Below are 26435 nucleotides of genomic sequence, written 5' to 3'. Positions count from 1 at the left end.
CATGCGTCAACACAATTTCGCAAGCAAGTCTAAAAATAACGTGTCACAATAAGCACTTCAAACTCAATTAATCGGTTTTCCATCGTATTGATTCGCTTGTGTATTGATCAGCAGTTTTTCAGTTTTCAATCACTTATTTAAATAGATTGCATACATTTATACGTACAATTATTACTTTTTGCTTTACTAAGAATTCAAATGTGAAAACTGATAAGCAATTATGTCATGAATATTGTTCACTCACACTCACGCAATATTATAAATAACACGACAATTTGTGGACACGTTTGCATCAGCCGCTAAGTGCGAGTCATCAACCACAGAGCGCGATTCACCAAGTGAATGATCTATCTATCAAAGAGGATCAAATCAGAAGTTGTAAGGTTTAAGGTATCTGCTTAATGTTGTTAACTAGAATTTTGAGTAGCACCAAGAGTAATACCATACCGGCAGCGTCGGTAATAGTAACCTTAGCAGTAATTTGTGGAAGTTTTTCCAGCTTCTCGTCTGGAAAAGTAGTCGCATCAGTGAGCGCGCTATTTTTCCAGACACGGTGACAGATCCTTGCGGTTATCGCGTTAGTTACGGTGCAAAGCGCACATGAAATCGCCATGCGCGTTTCGCGTACGAAACTTCGAAAAACAGAGTAAGCGAGTCTATCTCGTATCGATCACCAGATTCACCTAACAAACAGTTGAAGAGAACAATAAAATCACCTAGCAACTCTTATTGTTTTTAACGCGTTTGATATCTGAGGAGCAACTTATAACAATATTATATCTCATCTCGTCTTTTTCTTAGGACTGGAAAATTATAAAAATACTAATGCCTAGCAACTAAATTTACTCAAATCAAACTCAATAGCTTCATCAAATACTTGTTATGATTATATCGTTATCACAGCAAACAACTGTTCAAATAATAGCTGGCACTAAGTTGACGCTTAGAAACTCAGTGTTCTCTGGATTTTCGCCCAGTTTATTTGAAAATGAGATTCAAACGAAGAAATATTCTTCAACTGGTTTTAGTTTTTATTATCGTTGCACTTTTAGTTAAAATACTCAGCGTAGCAAGGAAACTACATAAAAATCATCACGCCATCGCTTACCCTTACAACGATAGGTATGATTCAGCAGAGTGTTTACTTCGATTTAGTTCGGATTATATTGTATTAATATTGATAAAGGTATGAGAAGTTGTTGCACAAACAATCAAGTGGTGCATTACCAAGCAACGGTGATTTAGGAAAGCCGGTATATTTATCAGAAAATGAAACGTTGAGCGCAAAGAAGATATTCGAAAAAAAGGCAATCAATCTATTGGTGTCTCAGAAAATACCATTGCAAAGAAAGTTGCCTGACGTGAGAAACCCTTTGTAAGTAATGTCGTCGAAAAGAGATTTCCCATTATATTTTCATTCGTACTATAACAACATTTTAGATGCAAAGATGTGAATTACGACACGATTTTATCTACAGTCAGCGTAGTTATAATTTTCTACAATGAAGCTTGGAGTGTACTTTTACGAACTGTATATAGTATTTTAAATGAAACCTCCCCGAATCATCTGAAAGAAATTATTTTGGTGGATGACGCTAGTGACGAAGGTATATAGAATATTTTTCATCGACGTTTACCGTTCTATTATTTACTACTATGAGCTTTTCACTTTGCCAATTGACAGAGGACTTGAAGGGTTTACTAGACTATTACATTCGTACGCGTTTAGCAAACAAAGTAAGATTATTACGTTTACACGGGCGTCAAGGCTTGATCAAAGCGCGTTTGGAAGGCGCGAGAAACGCAACTGGTGATGTATTGTTCTTCCTCGATGCTCACTGCGAAGTTACAAAAGGCTGGTAAATTTTCATTCCTCTCAATTGTGCTGGATAATATTGCCAATATATATTTCTTTTTGTCGTAAAGTCATCGGAAACACGAATATTTTAGGTTACCTCCCTTGCTGCAAAGAATAAAAGAGAACCGTAACGTCGTTGCTATTCCGATAATTGACGAAATATCGGAAAAAACTTTAGCATACGAACATAACGCACGGACGACCTTTTTCGTTGGTGGATTTATGTGGCAAGGAGATTTCATTTGGATGGAAATGCAAGAAAGTGAAATTCGATCACGAACATCTGCGATTTCTCCAATAAAAACACCAACCATGGCTGGAGGGCTGTTTGCCATTGACAGAAAATACTTTTGGGAGGTTGGCAGTTACGATAATAAAATGAACGGTTGGGGTGGCGAAAATCTAGAGATATCGTTCAGAGTAAGTTTCGTAAACAAACGACTCATGTATATTATGTGATTACGAAATTTAATGCTAATTGTTCAAGATATGGCAATGCGGAGGAAGCCTTGAAATAATACCTTGTTCGCGAGTTGGGCATATATTCAGGCCATTTTTCCCGTATCAGTTTCCAAGTAATAAGAACACTTACCTAATTAACACGGCAAGAGTAGCTCACGTTTGGATGGATGAGTACAAGAGACTTTTTTTCCTACACCACAGTGAATACAAGGTACTTTTAAATATAACACTTACGAGTATAGCAAAGTGTCTCGAAAATCATGTTATCATTAGGACAATACAACACTGACCGGCGACTTGAGCGAGCGAATAAAGTTGCGCGAACAACTTGAATGCAAGAGCTTCAAGTGGTATTTGCAGAATATCTATCCGGAAAAGTTCGTACCTGACGAAAATGTACAAGTTTTCGGGCGAGCACGTTTGCGTGACAGAAATTTGTGCCTGGACAGCCTTGATCACGACGTGGAGCGGCCTTACAATGCAAGTGTAAATAAATGCCAAGAGAATCTCACGCCGAGTCAGGTATTCAATCGCGCATAACAATCAATGTACTCAAACAATCACTTGTTTTTATTGTATTTTCCTCAGTATTTCTCCATAACTGATTCGGAGACATTGAGAAAAGACGATATGTGTGCAACCGTTATGAAGGACACTTTTGTCGTAAAGATGGTCCCGTGTGGAAAATACACGGAGCAGAAAAGATGGAAATTACGTGATGTATAGAGAAAAATCGCTCGCAATCTGCAAATGCAAATTCATTGATAACAAATGCATTGCATATTAATTTGTAGGATGGAACGATAGTGCACGTACAAAGTGGCCTGTGTCTTGATGCAACTGGCCTCATCGACAAGGAATACGTTATAGCTACCGAGTGCTATAAAACACCCGGGCAATTTTGGAAATTTGACTATTACGGCAACGACATTCCACTTGAATGACAATTGTAAAATAAAGATTCAATAGTAAATTTGAAGGAGTTTCGTCAAAAAGTTTCAAGATAAAGAGCTTCTGTGACTGTGTCGCGTGAACGTAACAGTATAGATAATAGTACATTAAGATACAAGTGCGAGAAAACAGATTGTTGTCTCGTGTGGCATTTACGACCGAGCGAAGCGAGAAACTCTTTCCCGAACATGTGCGCCGTACCGTATTTATTGATACGACGTGTGGAAAGTGCGATTTTCAACGCATGTTTTCTGCCGAGCGCGTGGGAAAGACGCACTTCGCGCACGTAGTATCGAAAAATTCATTAAGAAATTGCATCGAGCAGCACACAGACTTTACTAATTAACAATACGGCGTACTAGCAGTCTTTTTTTTAGTCTACACGTGGTCGCAAATTCCTCGAGGCGTCAAAGTTTAGACGCTCGCCACAGGCAGTTTGCGAACACGAGGAGCCACTGCGTTGGCTACACACGTGTATGCGCTCGTACGCTGCGAAATTTCGTGTCTTTCGGCTTCGTAATGAGATCGAGGCGGTCTGCGCGCATTCAGCTTAGCTCTATAATTAGGTGAACGCTATAGTATATAGTAGGCTGGAGAAACTCGCTCTGCGTGTTAAATTAGAAACGCAACAAGGCTTGAATGGCACGAGCGCAACTTTAGCTCTTTATATGGAAAATGTTGTGGCAGTTAATTTACAAGTTCAGCAGATTCCAAATAAATGCATAACGAACCAATCCGGCGAGCGTCTATCGCATTAACAGACCTTTGAATAAACTTGATAATGTAGAGCTAGCGCATGCCAGTAACATCAAACGAAGGTACATTTGCCAACACGTGCAGCAGCGTTAAGTGCCTCGGGTTCTGTAAGTATGGAGCGGGTGTGTCAATAAACAAGAGAGATTAATGCTGAATTAATGCCACTGAGAACGCTTGCTGTTAATGAAAAGCTCGGGCACATGAGAAACAAGTAAAACCACTCTCCTTTAACGAAAAAAAATTAAAAAACATTGGCTTTCTCTCTCGTGGCTCATTGAATTTGAAATGGGGTCTCTAGTTTCTTGTGCGTCCAATTCCAAAAAGCCTCGATCTATCTTGCGCGCGCGTAATAGCAGTGTTCTTTGAAGCTCGACCACCTTGACGTTTTAGCTAGATTTCAATGCTCACTTTGTCAGGGCTAATTAATTAGTTTTGCGCGACGAGCTCATAGCTGTGGACTTCCAAATTGAAATACAATTCAACTGTGCCGTGCTGAACAAAACTTTTATTATTTCAGTGATATTGCACGTCACTAATTGAATAGTACTGTCATTAGAACCTCAATCTACGCATCGTACGAATGATCGCGTGAACGTTCACCACAGTTTATCGACCTCGTGTTAAATTCGATTTCTCGGCAAAGTTGCTTTGAATTACGCTCCACGGTATATTTTGAGGATGTAATATTTTTATGAGCAATAGAAAGCGAAAAAGTACCTGATGCAATATCGAATCAGCGCTGCTGCAGCAAAAGAGACACTCGTGTTGGTCCGGCAATATTATCCGGTCCGAGATTTTGCAGAATATCCTAAGCTAATATCGCGATGTGCCCCGCGCGTGCGCGATCGATACATTCAGCTTCCTTCTGCTCTTGTTGCGTGCCTCGTGTGCAACATACTCATACCCCTCGCGCGTTTACTCTCGTTCGTGCTATTATGCTGCTTTTCCATACATACGCCTGTACACAATCTTGTTTGTTAGCTGTACGATGGAATTTCCAGCGCGGAAATATCGTATATATCCATTTTTATCGAGTTCTACGAAGCGACCTCGAAAATTATATCATCGTAATAAAATTATAGGTATTCGCGCTAACCGAGACAAGTCCAGGTGTACATATTTTTCATCTGAGAAAAGAAGGTCGTTTGGAAACTACTTGAAAAAAGCCGACGAAGATTTTAATGGAAAAAGTCGAGAGGACAGATGGGAAGAAGCCGCGTCGCGAAGAAAAAATCACTTTGGACCATCGCATAGTTGAGACTGAACGTGAGGAGCGCTTGCACAAATGATCACCGATTGATCGCGTGCTCGCGCACCAATGGAGCTTTGACTGTTTTAAGGCAAATTGGACGGTTTTGTCCTTCGTCGGCGCCTGTGAAAGCAAGTAGAGCCTACATATCCGCGAGATTCCCCGGCGAATGATGAAGATATGCGTGCATATTGCGCAAAAGAATCACCTCGGCAAAATTTGAAAATATGCCATGCATTTTCTACATAATCACGGATGCGTTGGTTCTTTCAGAATTGAGAAATGTTGAATAGGATGTGAGGTGTTGAGATTGAAGCGATAACGTGGCATAAGCAGCGCGAACGCGAATAAGCAACGTAAGCTGTCGTCTGAACCATTTAATTCAAATTCCAATATCTCAAGTTCTATCCATTATTTTTCGGGCCTGAAAAACTCTATGGATTTTTTATGAGACGGAAAATGCCGTTTTCAAAATATTTGTAAGTTGATGATTGTTAATAGCTGAGCAAGCCACTCTCGAAATTCGTGTTCGGAATAACTCAAAATAAATAAAATGCACTTGGGTGGAGCATGTTATCTACATCGACCATGAAACCCCCTTTAGCTCTTAGACTAGGGTGCGTTCATGCTGTGAATCGATAAAATATTGTGTGGCATTATCTTGTACTATTCCTTCTCCGTCATCTCAGTAACGTTAGTTTTGTTTTTCCGGGCTTCGATAGCTCTGAAATATTTGCTAAAAGGGTAAGCTCTTGGTTAGTCAATTCTCGAATGAATTTCTTCTCACGTTTCTCTCTGTTGCCGTACTTTCGAGCGCCGCAAGGCAACCAACGGAGAGAGACAGAGTGAGAGAGAGCGAGAGAGAGATTGAAAGAGAGAGAGAGACAGAGAATGAGAAAGAGTAAGTGAGAGAGACAGGGACCCGGCTTCCTCTTATCCAGTCCTAGGAGTCTTTGGGAGTGATTTTATCGAGTGAACAGAGAAATTATCTGTTTCGACTGGAAGGGTATTTCTACTCTCCATTTTTTTTTTTCATCCTTGGAAAAACTTTCGCCTGCTCGATGGATTATCTAAAAGCTCAAACGAATTTGCTTTAATCGTTTACGCTAATTAAAAACTCACCCGGCAACTTATCTGTATGTTTAAATTGAAAAAATAAAGGAGTCAATTCAGCTTATTCGACCGTCAACTCAGCCTGCAAACAGAGTGGCCATCGCATTAATTAAAATGCGAATCAATAGACAAATTAAGCGGGAGAACGATCCGCGCAGCGCGCTTTCGAAGCTGCCGAGCTGATGAAAAATGTAGGCAAACTCTGAAATTGCAGAAAAATACTCGAGTCTCGGAAAAACAGAAATGCAAGTGCAAGCGCGAGCGTGTTTTGCCGCGATAAAATTTGCAACTATTTGCGTGCTGCGAGAGAGAAAAAGTCAGTTTCTAGAGCGCAAAAATCCAATCGATCGGCCGCAACGGAACAAAGGGGCGCGCGGTCTCGGCATTGCTCACCGCGAGCCGAATTAAAGCTCAGATTTCGCGCAACTTTCTCCAACGGTCAATCAGTTCCGGATGAGGATAGTTAGATGAACCGGAAGATGCGATTACTTTAATCGCTGATAAGCACGTGTCTAAGTGGACCTCGTATCATTGGATAAGAAATCAGTCGGCAATTGTCGATTCCTTATGCTGCTAATGGATTGTTCACGTGCCCAAATGCCGTTGGAAAAAACGTTGCGCCTTTCGACCTCACTAATCAAACTCGTGTTTCATTGTTCCTCTTATCGCACGCTATTACTGCAACATTTCAAGTTTAATTTTCCTTATACAGTTTACGTTTTATAAAAAATACAATTTGCGTGGTGGTGACGATGTAATTATGCTAAGAGAAAAGAAAGGAAAAAAGCAGTACAAAAGCGAGAATGAGATACGTGACATTTGTGCAGTAGCTAAGTAGGGGATAGCTGCGTGCATGCTAAGAGCGCCTAGAGGCATTTTCGGTCCACCACAGCAATGCATGCCTTGGTGCTGCTCTACGTATGTGTGACCACCGCGCAATGACATTCCCTCTTTCCTGACCTTCATTTCATTCTCTCTCTATAGCAAAGCTGCTTGCTTATGCAAACGACTTTTTTATTAAACTGTATGTCATATTATTTCTTGTTTTCTGCAAGCGCATTCAACTGCAAACGAAACTTATTTTGCATCTATAAGCATAAACTTGAAACATAGATTTTTATTACCAACCTTGATGAGTGTACGATTAATAATTCATTCAGATTAAAGGATATATAAAGTTTGTCCATGTTGCCTCAGCAGTTGATTTACGCGTTTAAAAAAAATACTTGTTCCTTCGTTGCCTATAATAAAATAAAACGCGCAGAGTAATTGTAAAAACGCTGTGGTAGTTTTGGCTTTATCAACTTGTTTGAATAAGAGGCAGCGCGTGGTAATGAAAAGTACGCGGCAAAAGTTCAGCCGCCTTAAGCTTTTGAAAAAAAAAATACAAGAGGAAAAAAGTAACGCTTTACACGAGTGCACTATGCATGCAATACGATCGTAAGTCCCGGGGTCGCCCTCAAAATCGCCTCGATATTTTTCCTCGGTTTCAAGGATTCGCCACGTCCACCAGCTACGTACGGACATAATTTTTGCTACCGCGAGCTCAAGACGCTATACGTACTCTCTATGTGCGCTAGCTCGCCTTAACCTAATTTTACTGCTTTTTTTCTCCTCTCTTTCCATTCGTTCACCTTCAGGCAATTTGATCGAATGTTGCTCTAAATTCACCTATGTAGATATCTGTAATCTTATTTTTGGCACACGATCACCCACGTTTTTATCCGTCATAGAATAACCAAATTTTTTAGTCAAACTTTTCAAAATACTAATTTAAAAATTTTATCTCACTTTTGGCAATAAATTTTACTATCATGTACGCGCAAAATTTATTGCGAAGTCACGCGTCATTTCTAGTTTTATTCCACGATGCATCTATTTTTTATATTAAAACATTTGTTGTTATTTATTGTGACGTCTAGACAACCTTTGTACTGATATTTTTTTTTATAAGGAATGTAATTTCATAATGCTCGCAGATTTTGCGTTAAGTATTATATAGATTCCAAATATAACATTTTTTGACGATGTCTGTGTGCCTGTATGCCCATGTAGATGTGGTCTGTCAGTATTTGTAGTGGTTTTGCTCTTTATTTCTTGGAAATAATATTATCGCAAGAAAATGGACATTTCACCAATGCAGTTGGCAGCGTTTTTTTTTCTTGTTGCACGAGGCAACAAATAACTGTTGAAGCAAAGTTATAAAGTCATGGTCAATTTGTAAGTACATGCTTACTTAGGCGACCCTCGTCAAGCCATCCATTTTACTGTCCTCGTCGTTCCGGATCTCGACGTTTGGCTCTGGACGTTTCATGAGATGGTCTCTTTCTTGTCGCATAGATCTGACGCGTGATAGTCTTGAAAGTCCGGCTTCTGTTCACTGCGAGAATTGAGTCGGAGAAACGGCAATATTGGTTATCGAGTCTTTAGCGAGAGCAAATTCCATCCCGCTTCTTCTCTCGATCATTCTTCTTTTTTCCCCTTCCTCCCTTATCAAAGATATTCAATACGCGACCCTTATTCGCCCAGGCTCTCTCGCGCGAAAACTTGATTCCACTATTTTACCATATCGACGTCATTTTCACAGGCGAATAGCTACGTGTGCCCTAGCCTTTACCGCATATAGGACGATATAGTCTGATGGCGCGCCAATTGTCGTTTTCTATCTGTCGAATAAAATAAATGACTAGTGCACTCTCGTGCGCTATTCGGTAATTGGTAAACTGCACGAGGCTGCATGATTTCCGAAACAATATAGATGAACTTTGCGAATGCGGCTCAGCTTGCGGCAGTTAGTTTATTACTGCTCAACATAGCGTTAAATTAACTGCGCACGCCCGATTGTTACAACGTGCTTGACGACGATGATGGGATTGAATTTGTCAGAAGTTCGGCCGAGCGACTGATTGCAGCATAGCCGAAAATGCCATTCGAGCGAAATTTATTCTCCACTCGGCCCCGAGTTTACGTATTGTCGCATCGCAGTACAAAGTTAGCCCCGTTTGTGTACGTTTGCGTATGTACATGCGTGCATCTAATTGGAAATCCCGCTAATCTGTTGCAGCAAGACTGTCCAAATGGCAGGCTCACGCCCGCCAAGTTCGTCGACATGTACAAAATGTTCTTCCCCTCAGGGAACGCCGAGGAGTTCTGCGACCATGTTTTCCGCACATTCGACATGGATAAAAACGGCTATATCGACTTCAAGGTAAGATTATTTTATTTTATTTTATTCATTAAATTAATTAATGTTAATTAAATTAGATGCCCTTTGAGCGAGTGCAGCATTCAACTACTTGTCTGCAGAAGCTTTTTCTCGTACATTTTTGTTGATTCAGTGTGATTGATTCAGTGGTGTACCGCTTCGTTTGTCTTACTTTCCAAGTTAAAGATGAAAAAGTGCCGGAAGGCCAAAAGTCTTGAATCTTGGGTCGAACTCTACTTACGCGTGCTCGACTGTAAAATTGTCCAAGGTATATCACGATGATTTGCCCTCCCATATCTTTCGCCGCTCCCTGACCCTCTTTCTTTGTTCTTGTGGGGCGGTTCTTTTTTTTCGCGACTCCCCGGAGCTCGGCAAGTAATTAATGATTCTTCTGCGAGGATATAAAGACGTCGTATCAGTGTCACCTACTTCTATTCATTCGTATATGATTAATTCAAAAATTCAAAACTAGCCGCGGGAGGCGGAGTCATTAAGACTTTGTACATTCCCTTTACGTAAAAGTTAGGCGAGTCGGCCTCTAATTGGAAAGCCGCGGGACGCGCTGCTACTTCTGATTTATTTTTGCGCGAATTCACGATCGCGCACACTGAAAGTTTTCTAATTCGTTCATTAGGTGAGTCGCGAGCCATCCGCGAGCACGAATGCGACCAACATTTTCAACTCGTCGAGTTAGCCGAAGTCTGGCTCCAGCGCAGTCTACGACATTTCATTGCACTGTGTGCAGCCAATGCAGCATCGCGGGTACTATGCGAACAGAGCTCGCAAATCCACTTTGGATATCCGGGACACAAAGAAAATCCGTATCTGATGCGCGACGGCGACAAAGATTCGAGCCGCGCGGGAATAGGCTGCAAGGAGCGAAGCAGCCGACGTACGTATGTCGCGTTGTTTGGCTTATTTATGTAGACGCAGGGAGGAGGAGGAGGAGGAAAAAGTAGAGAGCCACGTCAGTTTAACGGGAGATGCAGCGAGGGAGAAGAAAAAAAATAGAGAAAGCCAAACGATAACGAAACGATAGCGGGAATAGAATGACACGTCGACGGAAGCCACGCCCATGAAAAAAATACCCACAAGCTAGCGCGCAAGCACGACAAAGAGCTGGAGAGGAGGATAAAGAGAAGCTTGCATTTCAGTGTTGGTCATTAATGCGCGCGAGGCTGTGTGTGTGCGCTTGCTTGGCTGTGCGAGCACGAATTGGGTCAAAAACGCTTGCTTTGCTTTTTCTAAGCGACGAGCGATGCCACAACGCTGTCATTCTGCTGCAGCGGATTAATTACAAAGCCTCATCGATCGACCGCACTCCTTTCGGACGTTTCAACTCTTATTTTTTCCTCGCTCTCGGTTCTTTTCTCTTTCTACACCGATAGCACAGTCCTGGCGAATCGGTCGGGGAATCCACCACTTGTCGACGATGCGAGCCGCATAACAATCAAGCCACTCATGCGCGCTCATTGCACGCGCGTAATTCCGGCAGAGACTTGATAATAGTCTTCGGAGTATGCGCGGCCAGTGGATCGTTTCGAAATGACCACTGCCGCCTTGTTATGCGCACGATACTTGTATTCGTTTTATATACCTCATCGGCTACGTGACTGATTGCATCTAATTAGACTCGCGTTTACCGTCGAAACCTCGCGGATCGGACAATTGTTATTGTTCAATTCGACCATCATTTTTCATTTCCTTACCTGATGTTGTAACTAATGCGGTCAGCCGATTAAGCTTGCTCGCAAGTCCTCGTGAAAGCTCTCGTTCTACTCGTACGAATTCTCAGTTAACGCCGCCCATGTCAGCGTTGTACGTCGAATGGACATGTACAACGGGACGAAAACAATCAGAGCTACAATTTTCCGGTGAAAAGTTATGCAAATAAGAGATTGTATCTGGTCTATCTTAGGGAAAACCTCATTGTAATTTCTATATGTGGGGAATATTCAGTTGAACCTCGATGGCGCCAGTTCATGAACGCTTGCTTATTCATTGCAAATCCGTCGAGGCGCACTTCAAGCCGTGTTCAAAGAAAACACAGGCGTAAGCCATGGGCCAATATGCACGCGTAGAATACGCTCGAAAGAGAATGTCAACCTGAATAAAAACGTCGTATTAAAGTCAGACTTTTCACGAAGCCACCTCTCCCAAGCCGCTCTGCGAAGTTTTCTTGTTCTCCTATCGAAGATGAGGCTGAAGCGGACACATACTACGATAAACCGGTAAATTGTCTGGCACCACGCCAGTAAGCCAATATGACGGATAGTCCGCGTCAAATAACGCGTGTAAAGTGTCGGGCCAAGTGCCTCGCTTGCATGCGGTTATTCATTTCACGTTATTAATCATTAAATTAGAACCGTCTGATTTATATAGACGACTCAACGACTTTCGTTTTCGTTGCGTTTATTCCTCGTCGAAATTCACGTTTTCACTAGCGACCCTGAAGTCTGGGAAGAGATAAATTGCAATTTTCAAATGGAAAGCTGAGAAGACTGGAATCAACGTCAAACTCGCAAAAATGCTACTTATAAACGCAACTTGGGAGATTTCAAGTTTTACAGCTATTCGTAGGTATATATTCATAATGCACGCATGTGTAAAATGAGGAAGGGGGTAGGAAGATAGAGATTAGAGGCGCCGTGCCGGTCGTAACGTAGCATGAATGCAGGTCGACAATGCTTCAACAATGCGACAACAAACAGAGCCTGTATGTACGTACTCTCAGCTGTGAGGCGTGGGTTGACATCGGCTGATTCAAATGAACCAACTTCAACAGTAAATCAACTTCTCTGTGGCTTTCACGCCAAACCTTTCCAATTATATTCCAAGAGAACAGATTTTCAATTTCATTTTCTAAAATGGCTAACGAGGAAATTTATTACGAGTGAAATCCTGATAATATTTCTAATTAGGACTTCTTCTCTGAGTGAATAAAAGAAGGAATCATTTATTCAAATAAATCGCAATGACAGAGCAACTCGATTATAAAAACGTTTGAAAATACTAGATGTGGGAATTGGGTCACGAATGCAAGAGTCCATCTGATAACTGAAAAGTGCTCTGCTAATTGAAATTTGATCGGAATATTTATTATCGAAATCTGATCGTCTTTCAGCAATATATGAAATCTGCATTTAACCGTTTGAATTTTATTTCATTCGTGAGTTACTTTGAACGAGTAAATATTCCTTTCACAGTGATAAAGTATTCTCTGAAAACAATGAATTTTTTATAGCAGAGTTGGAAAATCTATTGAAAAAAGTATAATACGCGCTGGTGAATGAATAATACGAGAAAAGAGTAAAAAAGTTGAGAGGCCAGAAAATAAAAGAGAAGCGATAGTAAGAGGCGCCAAAGTGTAGAAGGTAAGGGCGTCGGCGGATGGTCGTCGCTAAGAGTAAGGAAGTCGTGCGCGTGGATAAGCGAGCGCCAGTCATAAAAAACTTCTTTATGTACGTATGTCTCTACCAAGCGATTTCTAGACAGTTTGATGCTGCAATTTAACGGATGAGCACCCGTTGTATGGAATCTACGTCTACGCCAGTGGCTCCTTACGTGGCGGTCGAAGTCAGTACAAGATCGCCACAGGCTTCTAACTAATAGCTATTTAATTTTGGATTCGCGCGTGTCTGCCAAACGCGATATCCGGCTTATGATTTTTTCTCCGTAGTGACGTCAACCGCGCTCGCGTTACGTGTTTTTCTTTCCTTTACTTTCTCCTTTAGGCCACAGCTGGTCAACGCTGTCGCCTCGTTAATATCACTCTGTCGATCGCGGAAGCCATGATTTTCGTGCTAACGGCTTTCACGTTTTTCGATGTAGAAAAATATCGGCGTTAAACTGTTAACAGCTATGTGATAGATCATTCCATGATTATATAACTGGATGAGTTTGTGCGAAGAACAAAGCGGCATCGTGAAAGTAGGTTAATAACGCTTCATAGAGAAATGGTAATTTATGAAAGCTGCCGATAGCCAACCATTGAATGTTTTTCCAACGAGTAATCCGACGATCGTCGTCGTCGTAGGTGCGTTGAAATTGAGCCGTGGCTAACCAACGGCTCGCACGCATAAAATCGATGGAAAAGCAAATAGGCCGCGCCAGCTGCAGCAACGGCGGAACCCGATTCGCGAGGTCCGATTAGCGTTGGAGATATATAGGTACCGCAAAGCACATGGCGCGAATGCACACGCTGCATCCCGATCTACGTGCTTTGTACGTATGATACCCGTATCGGCGAGGAGGCAGAAAAGGCCGCGCCGGCCGAGTTTACGCACTCGTCAAAACTCGCAAGCGTACGCGAGCACTTTGATAATAATCAACAAGACTGCGCGCGATGTCAGCCACGAGTCGACTTCGCTCGAAAGTCGTTTCCCAGTTTACCCGTCGCGACGGAAGGCGAGAAAGAGAGAAGCGCTGTTAGTTTTCGGATTATAAACGCACACCTTTCCAAGGCTCCGTCTGTCCCCTCTATTTCACTCGCGTTCTGTCAGTCGAGCTTTAAGCTCACGCAGTCCTTCACAGCTCGCCTGATATTCGTCCAAAAGTTATGCGCAGGCTTCTGTACATCTTCATTGATTTACTGCTGGCGTTTCACAGTAAGAGCAGCTCGAAAGTAACGGGCTCTAATAAAGTTTTCGTTGCCTTCCCAATTAACTATAGCACCCTCTGCAACTGTTTCATTCACTCGTATTTCGAAAGAAACTTCATTTCAAATTAATAATAATCTTTTATTTCTCACTTTTAATGAGGATACATTTTAATAGTCTCTGACAATTTGTAAAGTAAATGAACTGGTTATGATCGTGCAGTCGAACGAATTCTGCATTGCTGATCTAAATGATAAGAGCTCTGCATATTGGAGCGTTGCTTACTGCGGCGATGCGGGACGACTGGGTGGGGACACACAATACAATTCGGGTTGCCGACAGAATTTATGCACTTTGGAATTTCAGCCCGTGCCGGCGGCTTCGACAACGGCCACGACGCTGGCGACGGCCACTAATAAATCAAGACCTGTATTCCAGTGCAAGCTTTTACCGTAGAAGCCTTCTCGAGACTTGCCCCAACGCGGCTTGGCTTCGTTCGTTGCTCAAAACTTTTGGCATTCCTCGGCCGATATGTGCTTTACTTGTGTGCGATGCTTTACAATGCGCCCTACCCCTTCGCCCGCAGATTCGGCCTGCACTGCGCCACTAGTTATATCTTTTCTCACTTGGTTAATGTCAATTTCATTGTTCTTTTTTCTTTTTTTTTTACTGCTTTATTCTTAGCAACTATTTTCTTCGTTTGAGACGCAGTACTCTACAATAGACGAATGAGACTACGAACAGTTTTTCTTTCAAAAAGACTTGCAATTAACTCCACTAACTCTTTCTTTGCTGAATCTTGGATGATATAATACTTTGTTTTTGTCGGTCGAAAACTGCAGTAGTTCGTAAATAGACGTGTTTGTAAACAACGTATATTAAGGAATAGTGGAAAGTAATAATATCTGGGCCATATATTTTCGAAAAACTACAGAGAGAAGAAAGACAAAAGCTGTAGTCGCGTGGATAACTGATCGTCGAACATCGGCAATTCATTGTCGGAATAACTTGTGCAAGCGCTTTATTCGAGGTTGCCTCCTGCGAAATGATTACGAATGAACGATTTCTCTGGATAATAGCAGATGACTACGGTACACTGTCTTTTTGTTTCCATTGTTGTTGTCTAAAAAGTAGGTAGTTTTATTGGCTCTCGGATATTTCAAAAATATATTGAACAATTACGATAAATTTGTTAGTTAAAAGTAAACAACGCTGTGCAGGATCGCATGCAGTAAAATATTCGCGAGCGAGTGATAAATATTGCATGAGGCACTTAAGAAGGTTGCAGAAAAGGCCGCGAGTGAAATTATTTCGAGAGAGAGAGAGAGAGAGAGAGAGAGGGGCGGATGAGAGGGGTGACGAGAAAGCAAAAAGAGGGAGTTAGTTGGCGCTAGCATCACCACGATGACGACGACGAATTCAGTATATTTGGCGAGAGGTGGGTCGAGTAGTGCAGATTCGCGCTCGCGCCCTCACCGCTCAAAGAAGCGCGCAAGTAAAGGCTTTTTTGTTTGCAGTCACTCTGATACTTCTCGACCTACTGCGCATCAGGCTGATTAGCCCCGGGTCGTTTGGCGAACGTCGAATTATTAAAAGCTTGCTCGACTCTCCTTTCACTCTATTTTTTAACCGATTCGCTGGCTACATTTCATTTGCTGTCAAGTTTCAGTTATTGCTTTGACGGACAGTCAAGTGGTATAACAATTTCATTGGTTTGTTGAAATTGCCGCAAGGAGCAAAACAAATTTACTATTATTTAATATCTGTTAAAAGAGGGTATATTAGAAAGCAAGAAAATTATGAAAACTATACCTGTAATGTCTGTCCAACAGACTCATCAACTTAAATTTGTAATAATATTGATGTGGTAAATATTGAAGCAAATGCAAGATCATTTATCATTATTCGACAGAAGTGACCTACATATGCCCTACCACGCAGTTGTTCAAACGAAGGCATCTGACAAATTTCTCATAATTATGCAGCTGCGGCCTGGGAAGCAATACAACATTAATTAATTCCACCATCGTATTGTAGGGAAGAAAGGTGTAATTGCGTCTGATGAATTATCGCATCGATCGGATTTATTTTCACTTTGATTATATATCTAACACCCGCAATTAATTGAACGAACACAAACGCTTCGCTAACGAGGCATTGCACCTCGAATTGGAACAGCTGGAGAGAGGAAGAGAGTGAACGAAAGAGATCAAAGCATTGGTAATTCTGCAAGTGGAAATAGGTTCAATTGACTGCAAGACATTTTTATTCTCGCTCTTCTCTCGTTTGACGTATTTGAGTTAGTTCTTTTTTTCACGATTAGATTCGATGGCGATGTATGAATGTTTTTACGCTCAACAAATATTCGCCTTGCTGCATACAGTCAACTAGAGTTGTGTTTGGTAAAAGATTTCCATCATGACGGGCAACTGAGAGAGTTTAAACAATCAAAATTCATAGAACCCAAAAAAATAGAGCTTATTAAGGATTCATAAATTCATTCTAGCATCGCTCGGTCAAATATTCATAGTGAGCTTCCTGTGTTTCGCAGTAGCAAACGCAACTGGCGCCTATTAATCACACACATGGTGCTACGTTCACCTTTGGAGAAAAGTCGGCAGCAGCTCATTAGCATGTACTCCCATGGCTATAGTAATCTGACGAGTCATGCCTCGGCTAATAACACCTGGCTTGCTTAACGCAACTGCCAAGCTGGTTTACTCTGCTCCTCTCCGCTCTGTTTTGTGCCTTTAATGAAGCTGCACTACCGCTACCTCCGTGTACCTCAAATGACACATACCAAGCGAGTACGAGTTCTCGCAAGGCGTCAATTTTATCCTTTGAGATTCGAAATATCCCAGCAATACACCTAGAGTTCCAATGATCTTGATGAAATTCGCATAGCTGGGATTATCTAAAAAACGTCGTCTCGATAATGCGACCGTTCAATAATAATAACACTCAAGCATTCCTGTAATGGCATACCTACCTTACGAAAGAGAAAAAGAGAAAGAGAGAGAGAGAGAGAGAGTTCTTAAATATAAAATATGTTAAGATATAATCAAAGTTAGTACTAAAGTAGTCAGAATAGTTGTCATTAATAAACGTCAATTGAGTCAAATTGCTCCAGCACCACCCCTATGATACTACGCGTTACGTTAAAAAAGTACTCACGTGCTCCTCTCTTGAAGGAGCTTATCGATGGCAGATGTTTCAGAGCTAAGGGAAGAGAATTCCAGAGACGGAATTCCATGATCCCATGATATCCATGATTTGAAATGATGTGTGGGACTTCTTAGTTCTCGTCTGAACCACTCTTAACTTTGCCTGCTTCGTTCTACCTAGATACCTGAATTTATATTCAGTCAGGAGTTCAGCCTGGTAGCCAGGTTCTCGCAGTCTGCATATATCCGTGTGAAGCCGTTCCAACCGTCTTCTGTAAGAAAAAATCGGCTCGCTACGCGGCACGCCAAAAATATATCGCGCACATGAATATACTAAGTCTTTGTAGTCGTTTGCGCTATTCTTTAGAGGCATCAAGGCAGATCATTGCAAAATAAGCTAGGTACCTCGCTGCCAGTTGCTGCTGCCGCACTTTCCACGGCAATGGCCGCTCACGCGCGCTCCCGCATCGCCTTGCCGGAATCACACGCGCACTGGTACCGAATAAAACAACATGGGTGGGCGCGACCCAGTCAAGAATATAAACTATTCCGCATACCGGGCGCATCTCCAAATAAACTCATCGGCGAGGGCGCGGGGAAACTTTTTCGAGAATAAACGATTCGGAACAGCGCACGTGACGGCTCCTGCTGAATCTCAGCAATAACTGACTAAAAAATCGGCACAAGGATGCGTGCGCAACTCACGATCTCTCTCTTTCTCTCTCTCTCTCTCTCTCTCAGCTGCCGAGTGTATACTCTATACACACACACTTGCAGCTTGACACGGCGCACAAACCTCGGTGTGAGCCCAACGACAGTACGACAATCATGCCAGGATTCTTCGTTACAACGCTCTAATAAAACGTACAGTGTACACAGCTTTTCTGGCTTACTTTCAGATCTGCTCCACTTGCAATTTCCACGTCAACAGAAAGTTTAACGCGATTTCCAAGCTGGTAACCTTTTCACTGAATAGGATGAGGACCCCCCTCCCCCATGCTCCCCAATACCCGGTAATTCCACACCATAGGTATTGTTAACATCTGTTCTTGTACCAAAAGTTATTGTTTTGGTCTTATGAGTATTGAGGCGCGAGCCGAAGACAATACCAGCTCAGCTGTCTCAGTCAATCGCGCTATTCCCTCGTCAATGTCTTTTTTGTTTATATTGTAACGCGTCTTAAATATGAATACACATAAGCGTACTTTTATACAGTATATTGGTTAGGCGTATAGTATACGATAATTGAAAATGAGTGAAGCATAAAATGATATGCGTAGGAAATAAATTGTGTACACATAAATCCATTGCATCTGAATTGTTCATTCGTCATCCTTTATCCCTGAAGCGAACTCTACCTCTCTTTAATCATTTTTTTTTTCTTTGGTGCTTTGATTGGCAAATATCACAATTAATATAATATGCAGATAAATTTGCAAATCATCAGCGTAAAAAAGATGAGAAATCTCATATCTCATATGTCTTTTAGGTCATTGGCATATAAGCATAGCAACACAGATCCTAAATTTGAGGCCTATAATATATTCAGATTAGTCCCCCTCCAGTTTAAGTTACCGTCCTTGAGGATTACTCTCTAGATCCGACCTCGTAAATACAAAATTATCTACAGAAGAGTCAATTTGGTGAAATCAAGAGCGCAGAGTTTGCGTAGTAATTTAAAGCGTGCGATTGTGTCAAAAGCTTTGCTGAAATCAAACAAGAGTAAGATTGTCATTCTCTTTTGGTCAATGGCCATACGTATATCGTGTGTCAGTTTAAATAACGCAGACTGCGTACTACTGTAATTATATTAAAAGCCTGTCTGAAGGGTGTCAAGAAATTTTTTCAAGTTAAGATACTTTATGATTTGGTCATGGGATAGCTTTTCTAGTATCTTGAATAGGAAGCAGAGCAGCGCTATCAGACAGTTCGAAGCTGACAGTATAGTATTACTCTGTATGAGGCTATGAACGGCGTCCGCTTCTAGGCTTCAGGAAAGATATTCAGAGAAAAGGAGAAGTTTATTACCGATACAATATATCTACCAATCACCGGAATAGCCTTCGCGATTACCCCTTGAGGGATTGCAAGGAAAATGTCATTAATGGTGACGGGTTTAAAAGTGAAATCTTCCACATCACAGTCACTATGTCCTCCATCACACTATTCATATTTTCAAATGGCGAGACTGGAACCCTCACTAAGTGATCAGCTCATCCAGACTCAAACTATGAAGCTCCTCCTCGCTCCTTCCAAACAAAAGATCAAGACACCGCATTTCCTTTCAAATTTTTTACTTTCATCAAGAAAGCCAGAAATGTGATCTTGAAGAAAACTATTATGCTCTTGCTTCAAACGTGCATTGACGTCATTACTGAAAAACTCGTCTAAATGTTCCACCTACCTTATTCGCTTATAGCGTCTATGTATGTCATCACGCTTGATAAGAAGCCATTTTAGCTTTGGACTAAACGAGGAAGCATACTTTTTTCTAGGACACATTGTCTTTTGGAGCTAAGATATTGAAGGTTTCTATCAAGTTGGCATTCAGATAACAAACAGTTCCCTTCAGATCCACCTCAACAGAATTAGTAGATGACTAGTTGCAGCATAGCAGACAATAACTCAGTTTTTTTTCGGTGCTTATGTTCAGAAAATCTCTATAGCGAAAAGAGACACTATTAATAGGAGAGCATGCTTGCCGAAACTGAATATCTATTAATTTCTTTAATTTCTAATAATGTTACATTTATCACTCATCGTAATATCCATGCAAGTATGCGAATTCGCAGCGTGATTAGTCGAGCCATGTTATACAAGTTCTAAAAAGATGACCTAGGAGAAGAGTAATGATGACATCATTCGAACCAGAGGTTAGGTCCACACTGAGATCTCCCGTAATGATTTTGTGACTAAAATCATTACAGAGATAACGGGATAATCGCAGAATATCAAAAAGATAACTACCTTGTTGCAAGGGTATCTTCAGCGGTTAATATATGATCCCGACGAGGACAAGAGGAGAGTCGCCTGACTTTACTCTACAGAATAGGTAGTCTAGGATGCCATGCTTTAAAGAACCTTGCGTGGTAGATAATGGCAGCTTTTTTACCTAATTCATTCATTCATTTCGGATTCATTACGTATGAAGAGAGCAACCCCATCTCCGCTTATATTGTGATTCACCCTCATTACTGAAAACTTAGATATTCTAACGAATCTGTCATTCATAATCGGACCAAACCAAGGCTCAGCATTTCTGAAGAAATGATAGGTGGTACCATCCGTAAGAAACAGTCAATCTCTCAATACAAGCTTTTTAGGAGTTGATATTTAGAAAACTCACTCGGAAAAAGCCACAATTTGGCGCATTCCAGCCACAAATACCGAAGACAGGATAATGTCACTAAATTGTCCACGACATCCCTACTTACAGTTACGTCTGTCTCGTGAGAGAGAGATTAAACCATTTTTTTTTTTTTTTTTATTTAGCCATGGGGTATAACCCCGTAGGCTAGAGAGAGAGAGAGAGAGAGAGAGAGAGAGAGAGAGAGAGAGAGAGAGAGAGAGAGAGAGAGAGAGAGAGAGAGAGAGAGTAAAGTATTGAACGCTGTTTCAACACTTTGACAGCAACCTCTTTACTCTGATTAGAAACGCCAGATGAAATTAATGCCAAAACTAGTTTGAAATATACTTAAGTCATATTCGAGCTTTAACATGAGTTTCAATAAAGTTGAGCTTGTTAAAATGTTAAAACGTTAATCTACAGCCACTTAAATGCTAATAAACAGCAAACAACTAACGAAACCTCTTAAATAATTGCAACTTGAAATAGCCTGCTTATATCTCATCTTTCCATTATATATAGCTGACTTTCGAAAAATGCACTTACTTGTAAATTAAATTTGTACTTGAGCGAGATTATATTCATGAATATTTGATTGAAAAATTAATATACTTCTAGTGTTCAGATAGCTAAATGAAAGTATAAACATTTAATATTAAAATTATTCAGAAATTACGGAGATATTGATAAGACTCTTTAAAAGTGGCTTTTACAGCCTTGGCTTATATAATTATCAAATAGAACAGTCTTATAATTGACTTTTAACTGGATTTCAAAGTTACGGAATGAATGCAATTTCGCGAGGCTCAATAAAATAAAAACTTTGTCAGATAAAACGACTGGTTAAAGTGGGACTATGCCTACTTAAAATCTATGATACAATTTCTAAACTTTATAAGAACTTCAATTAACATGTAAATAATTATAAATCACTTGCGATTTTATTTAAAATTACTGTAGTTAATACAGTAAATACTTTTTTCATTTACATATTCTATGAATCTAATACATTTGGACTGTTTTTTATGATATGTTTACGACGGTAACGAGGGAACAAATGTTCCTGGAATACGTAGCGCTATTGCTGGAATTTACGATAGTTGACTTTTAACATATTTGTTTTCGTGTTTCATGCTAATTTCATAACATGTTAGTAAATGATTCATGTTTTATTTCGTAATTATAGATTTGAACGATTTGAACGTATTAAAAAAACCGATTAATTACAGTAATATTTTATCTTTCCGATATACACGCGAGTTTATTTGCTTTGAAGAAAGATCCAGGTTATCTTCAAGGTTTGCTTTGTTCTTATATACCATACAGAAGTATACCATACGTTTTTATCTTATTATTATTAGCTGCGCTTAAGTCAAAATCGGTGGCAGAAAAGCGTTGGTAAATAAAACGACGAGGAAAACAACAAATGTCTGATCCAGTGTCGATTAAGAAATTTTGTTTGGTTATCTGATCAGTGATGAAAAAACGGCTATTCGAAGATGAACCGTTCGACGCCATCCTGAGGTTTTTCGACTTGTAAATGCAGGGTTTGATGCACTTCCTAACCTTCTTCTGGAACTTATCTTAGTATCAGCAGATACGAGAACTAGGATTCGCATCTTGTCTTAAGTTGCTTGGCTGACAACGCCCTCTGCTGCGGCTACGATTCTCATTACCATAAGAACCGCGCATTGAAAGTTCTGCAACTTGTTTCATGAGAGTTTCGATGGCGCAAATCAATGCGCTGTTGTTCGACAGAGGTTGTAGTTGTGGTAGCGTGCATCAATACAGGAGCTGCAACTTTAATAATTTTATCCGCCACCTCGTAGAGTTTCTCAAACGTAATGGCGGACTACGAGTGAGAATAGCTTGAACTTGAGACGGTAGACGCCGGAGCTAGAGTTTACGTAGTAGGTTATCCTAGATAGCAATCGTATCCGTAATCGTTGCGAAGATGACGGAGAAACTGAGATAGTTTACGATCACCGAGTTTCTCTTTACTGAGAAGCTGTCTCATACGCAGTTCTTCTGAGGCGTCAAAAATATACGAAGTTTTCATGGAAAGATTGTTGATAATATCCTCAAGTTACGATATAACGTAATGAAACTTCGTTACTTCATTTGTGATGTTGGAGATGAAGAATTGTGAATCGACCTGTGCAAACTTCATGCTCAGACGGTCTTTCTAAAAATGCAACACGATGAATTGCTGATGCGTAATTGACAAGGATCGGGTTGGCTGCGTTGACTGCATGGTCTACTGCATTGTTAGCGTTATTTTGCTGCTGTTGTTGCTGTTACATACGGGTTTTTGAGTGAGCCGTTTAGTATCGCAGCGAAGTTGATCGAGTTGTGCACGAACGTCGCCGTCTCCGTTGTCTCGTGGAAACACCATTTTATACAAAGTTGTATTTATTTTTTTAGATAATTTTTTGTAGTCGGGATCACCTATGAGGAGGGATAATGACTCCACAAAATTTTAATATTTCTTCATTACTTCGGTATTATTAGTTAGCTATCATATTATCGACTCATGAAAAAATGTGTCTGAAATAATTACGATGAAATAAATAATCGACATCCTCATGCGACAACTTTAGCATTGAACAATCGAATTCGGAGTTCGGCATGCCGCAGGGATAACGAAAATTAGAGTAAGAGTAAGAAAAAGTCAGTCGGCGGTAGGACTCCTTCATTCACGCAGGCAAGTTGTTTTCCCCGCGATTATTCGAGTTTATATCGCTTGCACGAACATCGTACCATTCTTGTAAAACTACGAAGGCTTTTTTTCCACAGGGGTTTTTTATTCCTCGTTGTTTAGACTAAGTTTTTATTAAATTATTGCTAAAATTTGTATCGTTGATTACTCTTGATTAAAAAGAGACCAAAAAAGAACAATAATAGAACCTTCTGCTTAAAACCTCACCCCTTACAAGTACAAAATTGAAATCATTCGTAAGTACTACTTACATAAGCACATACGTTTACGGATACGATCTACCGTCACGCAAGATTTTCAAGGCTATGTGTACCTGGGTTACTTTTAATTCAACGCTGTTCAGAAATAAATTCACATTTTTCATTTGAATATGAAAAAAACTATACTTACTACTGTAATTTCCTCGTTAATAGAAACACTACTAGTGATTATTATGAATGTTCAGTGAATGTTATTTATGTTACAGGAATTTTTGCTAGCGATTGACGTCACATCTAGTGGTACGCCCGAGGAAAAGCTCAAATGGGCGTTCAGGATGTATGATGTTGATGGCAATGGTGTTATAGACATTGGGGAAATGACGAAAATTGTCCAGGTAAATTTGATTTTCATTTTAATAAATATTTAATTTTTACATTTTCAAAAATGTAGATATCAAAGAATTCAATTGGAAAATCTTAAACCAAAATGGTCCTCTTCCGGTTATATGTTTGTAATTCGTCCATAAAAGGTTAGATAAAAGATTCGTGATTTAAAATCCGGGTAGGTTTTGAAATAGTTGTTACAAATATTACAAAATTCGTCGCTTCTAAAAATTGTTATTGAAATAAAAACCATAGTAATTGATGACAAAGATATTTACTCGAAACTATTTACATTGAAAATTATCTGTGTCTAGTGTTACTCTAATGGTTTCAACGTACTTTTGAGTAACCTCTGTAATCCATTAGCACTTTTGAAAGTAGAAAAAAGTGAATTTAAATAGCGGAAAGCTCGCGATATGGCCATTTAGTTACATTTAGCGTGGCTGCGCTTCGCAAATTCAACGCCTACCAGTCGTGATAGAGCAGCGGTCGCTTCGGAAAATTGCGCTTAAAAGCCTTACTCAGCGTGGAGAATTATGAGAAATGCAATTCTGTGTGCGTCGCAACATTTTTTTTTACTTTTTTTTTGAAAGCCGTGTAGTTGTGAAATTGTCGCTAATTACTTTTTTTCAATTGCCTTCGGTCGCAGTCGAAAACTTTTCCGCATTGTACCGCCAAAAAGAGTAAGTGACAAAAGTTTTTCCGCGGCACTAGTCTACGCACAGGTTATCACAAAGCACTCTCAGCAACTTTTTATTCTAACACAAAACTCGAGTTCAACCATTATATAAAAGCAATCTTGTAAGGAACTCGTAGTGTTTGAAAGCGTAAACGAATATGAAGTAAAGAGGTTATTTCGATCAGTTTGACGAGCTAAGTAATGTACGGCGTGTAAGTAGTACAACACAAAATATGGTCAGACTCGCGAGTAATGTGACGCGACACCACGATACAATAAGTGTTCGCGTAAATACCTGTAATTATCAGTTTTGATAATCATTAGGTCACACACAGAGCGACATTATTAATCAACCGTTAGAATTCTGTAAGTTGTCATTGTTGACGATCAAAGCTAAGGAAGCAGGGCGCGTATCACAGGTCTTTAGTTGAGGCCCTCTACCAAAGCGTTACGCCTGATCAGCATTCGGTTGTGTGTGCAGTCTGTGCATGTAGGCTTTGTGGCGCACACAGTAACGACAGCCAATTCCCCGAGTAATTATTGTCAATGAATTCAAATAGCCTCCTCGATAAATATGCGTTCGCGTTCAACCGTAAACTGTCATTAATTATTCCGACCGAGAGCACCCATTTTAACATTATATTACAGACTTTATACTATAACGAAAAGATCCGCACGTTACCTCATTATTTTTCGTATCATTGGTTGTTAGTTCGAAGTTGCTAGGAAATATCCCTCTTTTGTATTATTCAGTAGAGCACGTGGCGTTAGAAAAGATTGTTCACGCGCCTGACGTCAATGCACCTCGTTTTCCTGTAAGCTAGTGATTCACGCAGCATCCACAGCCAAAATTTAATTATTCATAAGCAATATTGATTCCGCGCAAGTTAACGTTTTATTGTTATTGTTACTGTTATTGTTACTTCAAGAACTATGCTCGTTTTGAACGCTACGAAGGTACACAAGGTATCATATACGCATTAGTCTACGTTCTCTATAGCCTTAAGAAGCATGTAGCCATGTGTGAACATATACATTATTTATAAAATAGTTAAACAGATCACTGCAAGACTAACATTTCGAGACAAGTATGCTTGATTTTTAAGCAGCTCCCCATAAATTTTGGAAAATATCCTGGTGCTTGTGAATGATAGATGGCTTTCACGGCCATTTGATGAACGATGCACCGTCATTCGATAACCCCCTGCTCCCGCCCCCGTGCCCAGCATGATTTCGGTGCATATGCGTTTGAAAGGCTTTTTACTGAGGCTAATCGCACATAAATCGCGTTTATTTTTTTGATCGCGAATAAATAGCACATGAAGTAATAAAGTTAGATCCGAGGATACACTGCACTAAAAAATTTACATTCCATTAAGCCGCTACATAATTTAGGAATTAGCTAACTATACGAAACAATCGAAAGTGATATAGAGAGGAAGAGAAAGAGAGAAGAGAGAGAGGAGGGAGGGCTACAGTTGAAATATGCGAGCGGAAAGACATGCACGCGAAAATGCCTGGAAAAGGAAACAAGAGAGAAAAATGATTCTTTCATATTGAAAGATAAATTGGATGAGAGATGTTCTCTTTTTGTGTATAGAATGCGAAATCAATATGAGCCTATGTGCCGACCAGCTATACAGCAAAAGCAAAAATAGTGGCTTGCGCCTTGATAGTCTATCGGGAAAAAAAGTTCGCGTACAAATAACACTTTCGTGTAATCTTAATATCAATTACTGTGACATGCATGT

General features: G+C 40.4%; 1 protein-coding gene across 9 annotated transcripts in view; it reads left to right on the top strand.

Moving 5' to 3' along the window:
- LOC131667773 (neurocalcin homolog) overlaps positions 1-26435 on the top strand; it is a 173366-nt gene that overhangs the window by 127287 nt on the left and 19644 nt on the right. For 5 of the 9 annotated variants that reach the window (XM_058941458.1, XM_058941459.1, XM_058941457.1 and 2 more), the window contains exons 5-6: positions 9454-9597; positions 23888-24016. The exons of the other annotated variants lie outside the window; for them this stretch is intronic. In XM_058941458.1, coding sequence (XP_058797441.1) covers positions 9454-9597; positions 23888-24016 — 273 coding nt within the window. The remainder of the gene's footprint in view (positions 1-9453; positions 9598-23887; positions 24017-26435) is intronic. 9 annotated transcript variants of the gene reach the window in all.

Source organism: Phymastichus coffea, unplaced genomic scaffold (assembly GCF_024137745.1).
Source record: "Phymastichus coffea isolate CEN01 unplaced genomic scaffold, Cenicafe_Pcof_1.1 PCOF00070, whole genome shotgun sequence".
In the NCBI taxonomy this organism is placed as follows: Eukaryota; Metazoa; Arthropoda; class Insecta; order Hymenoptera; family Eulophidae; genus Phymastichus; species Phymastichus coffea.
This window is presented reverse-complemented; position numbering and strand designations above follow the sequence as displayed.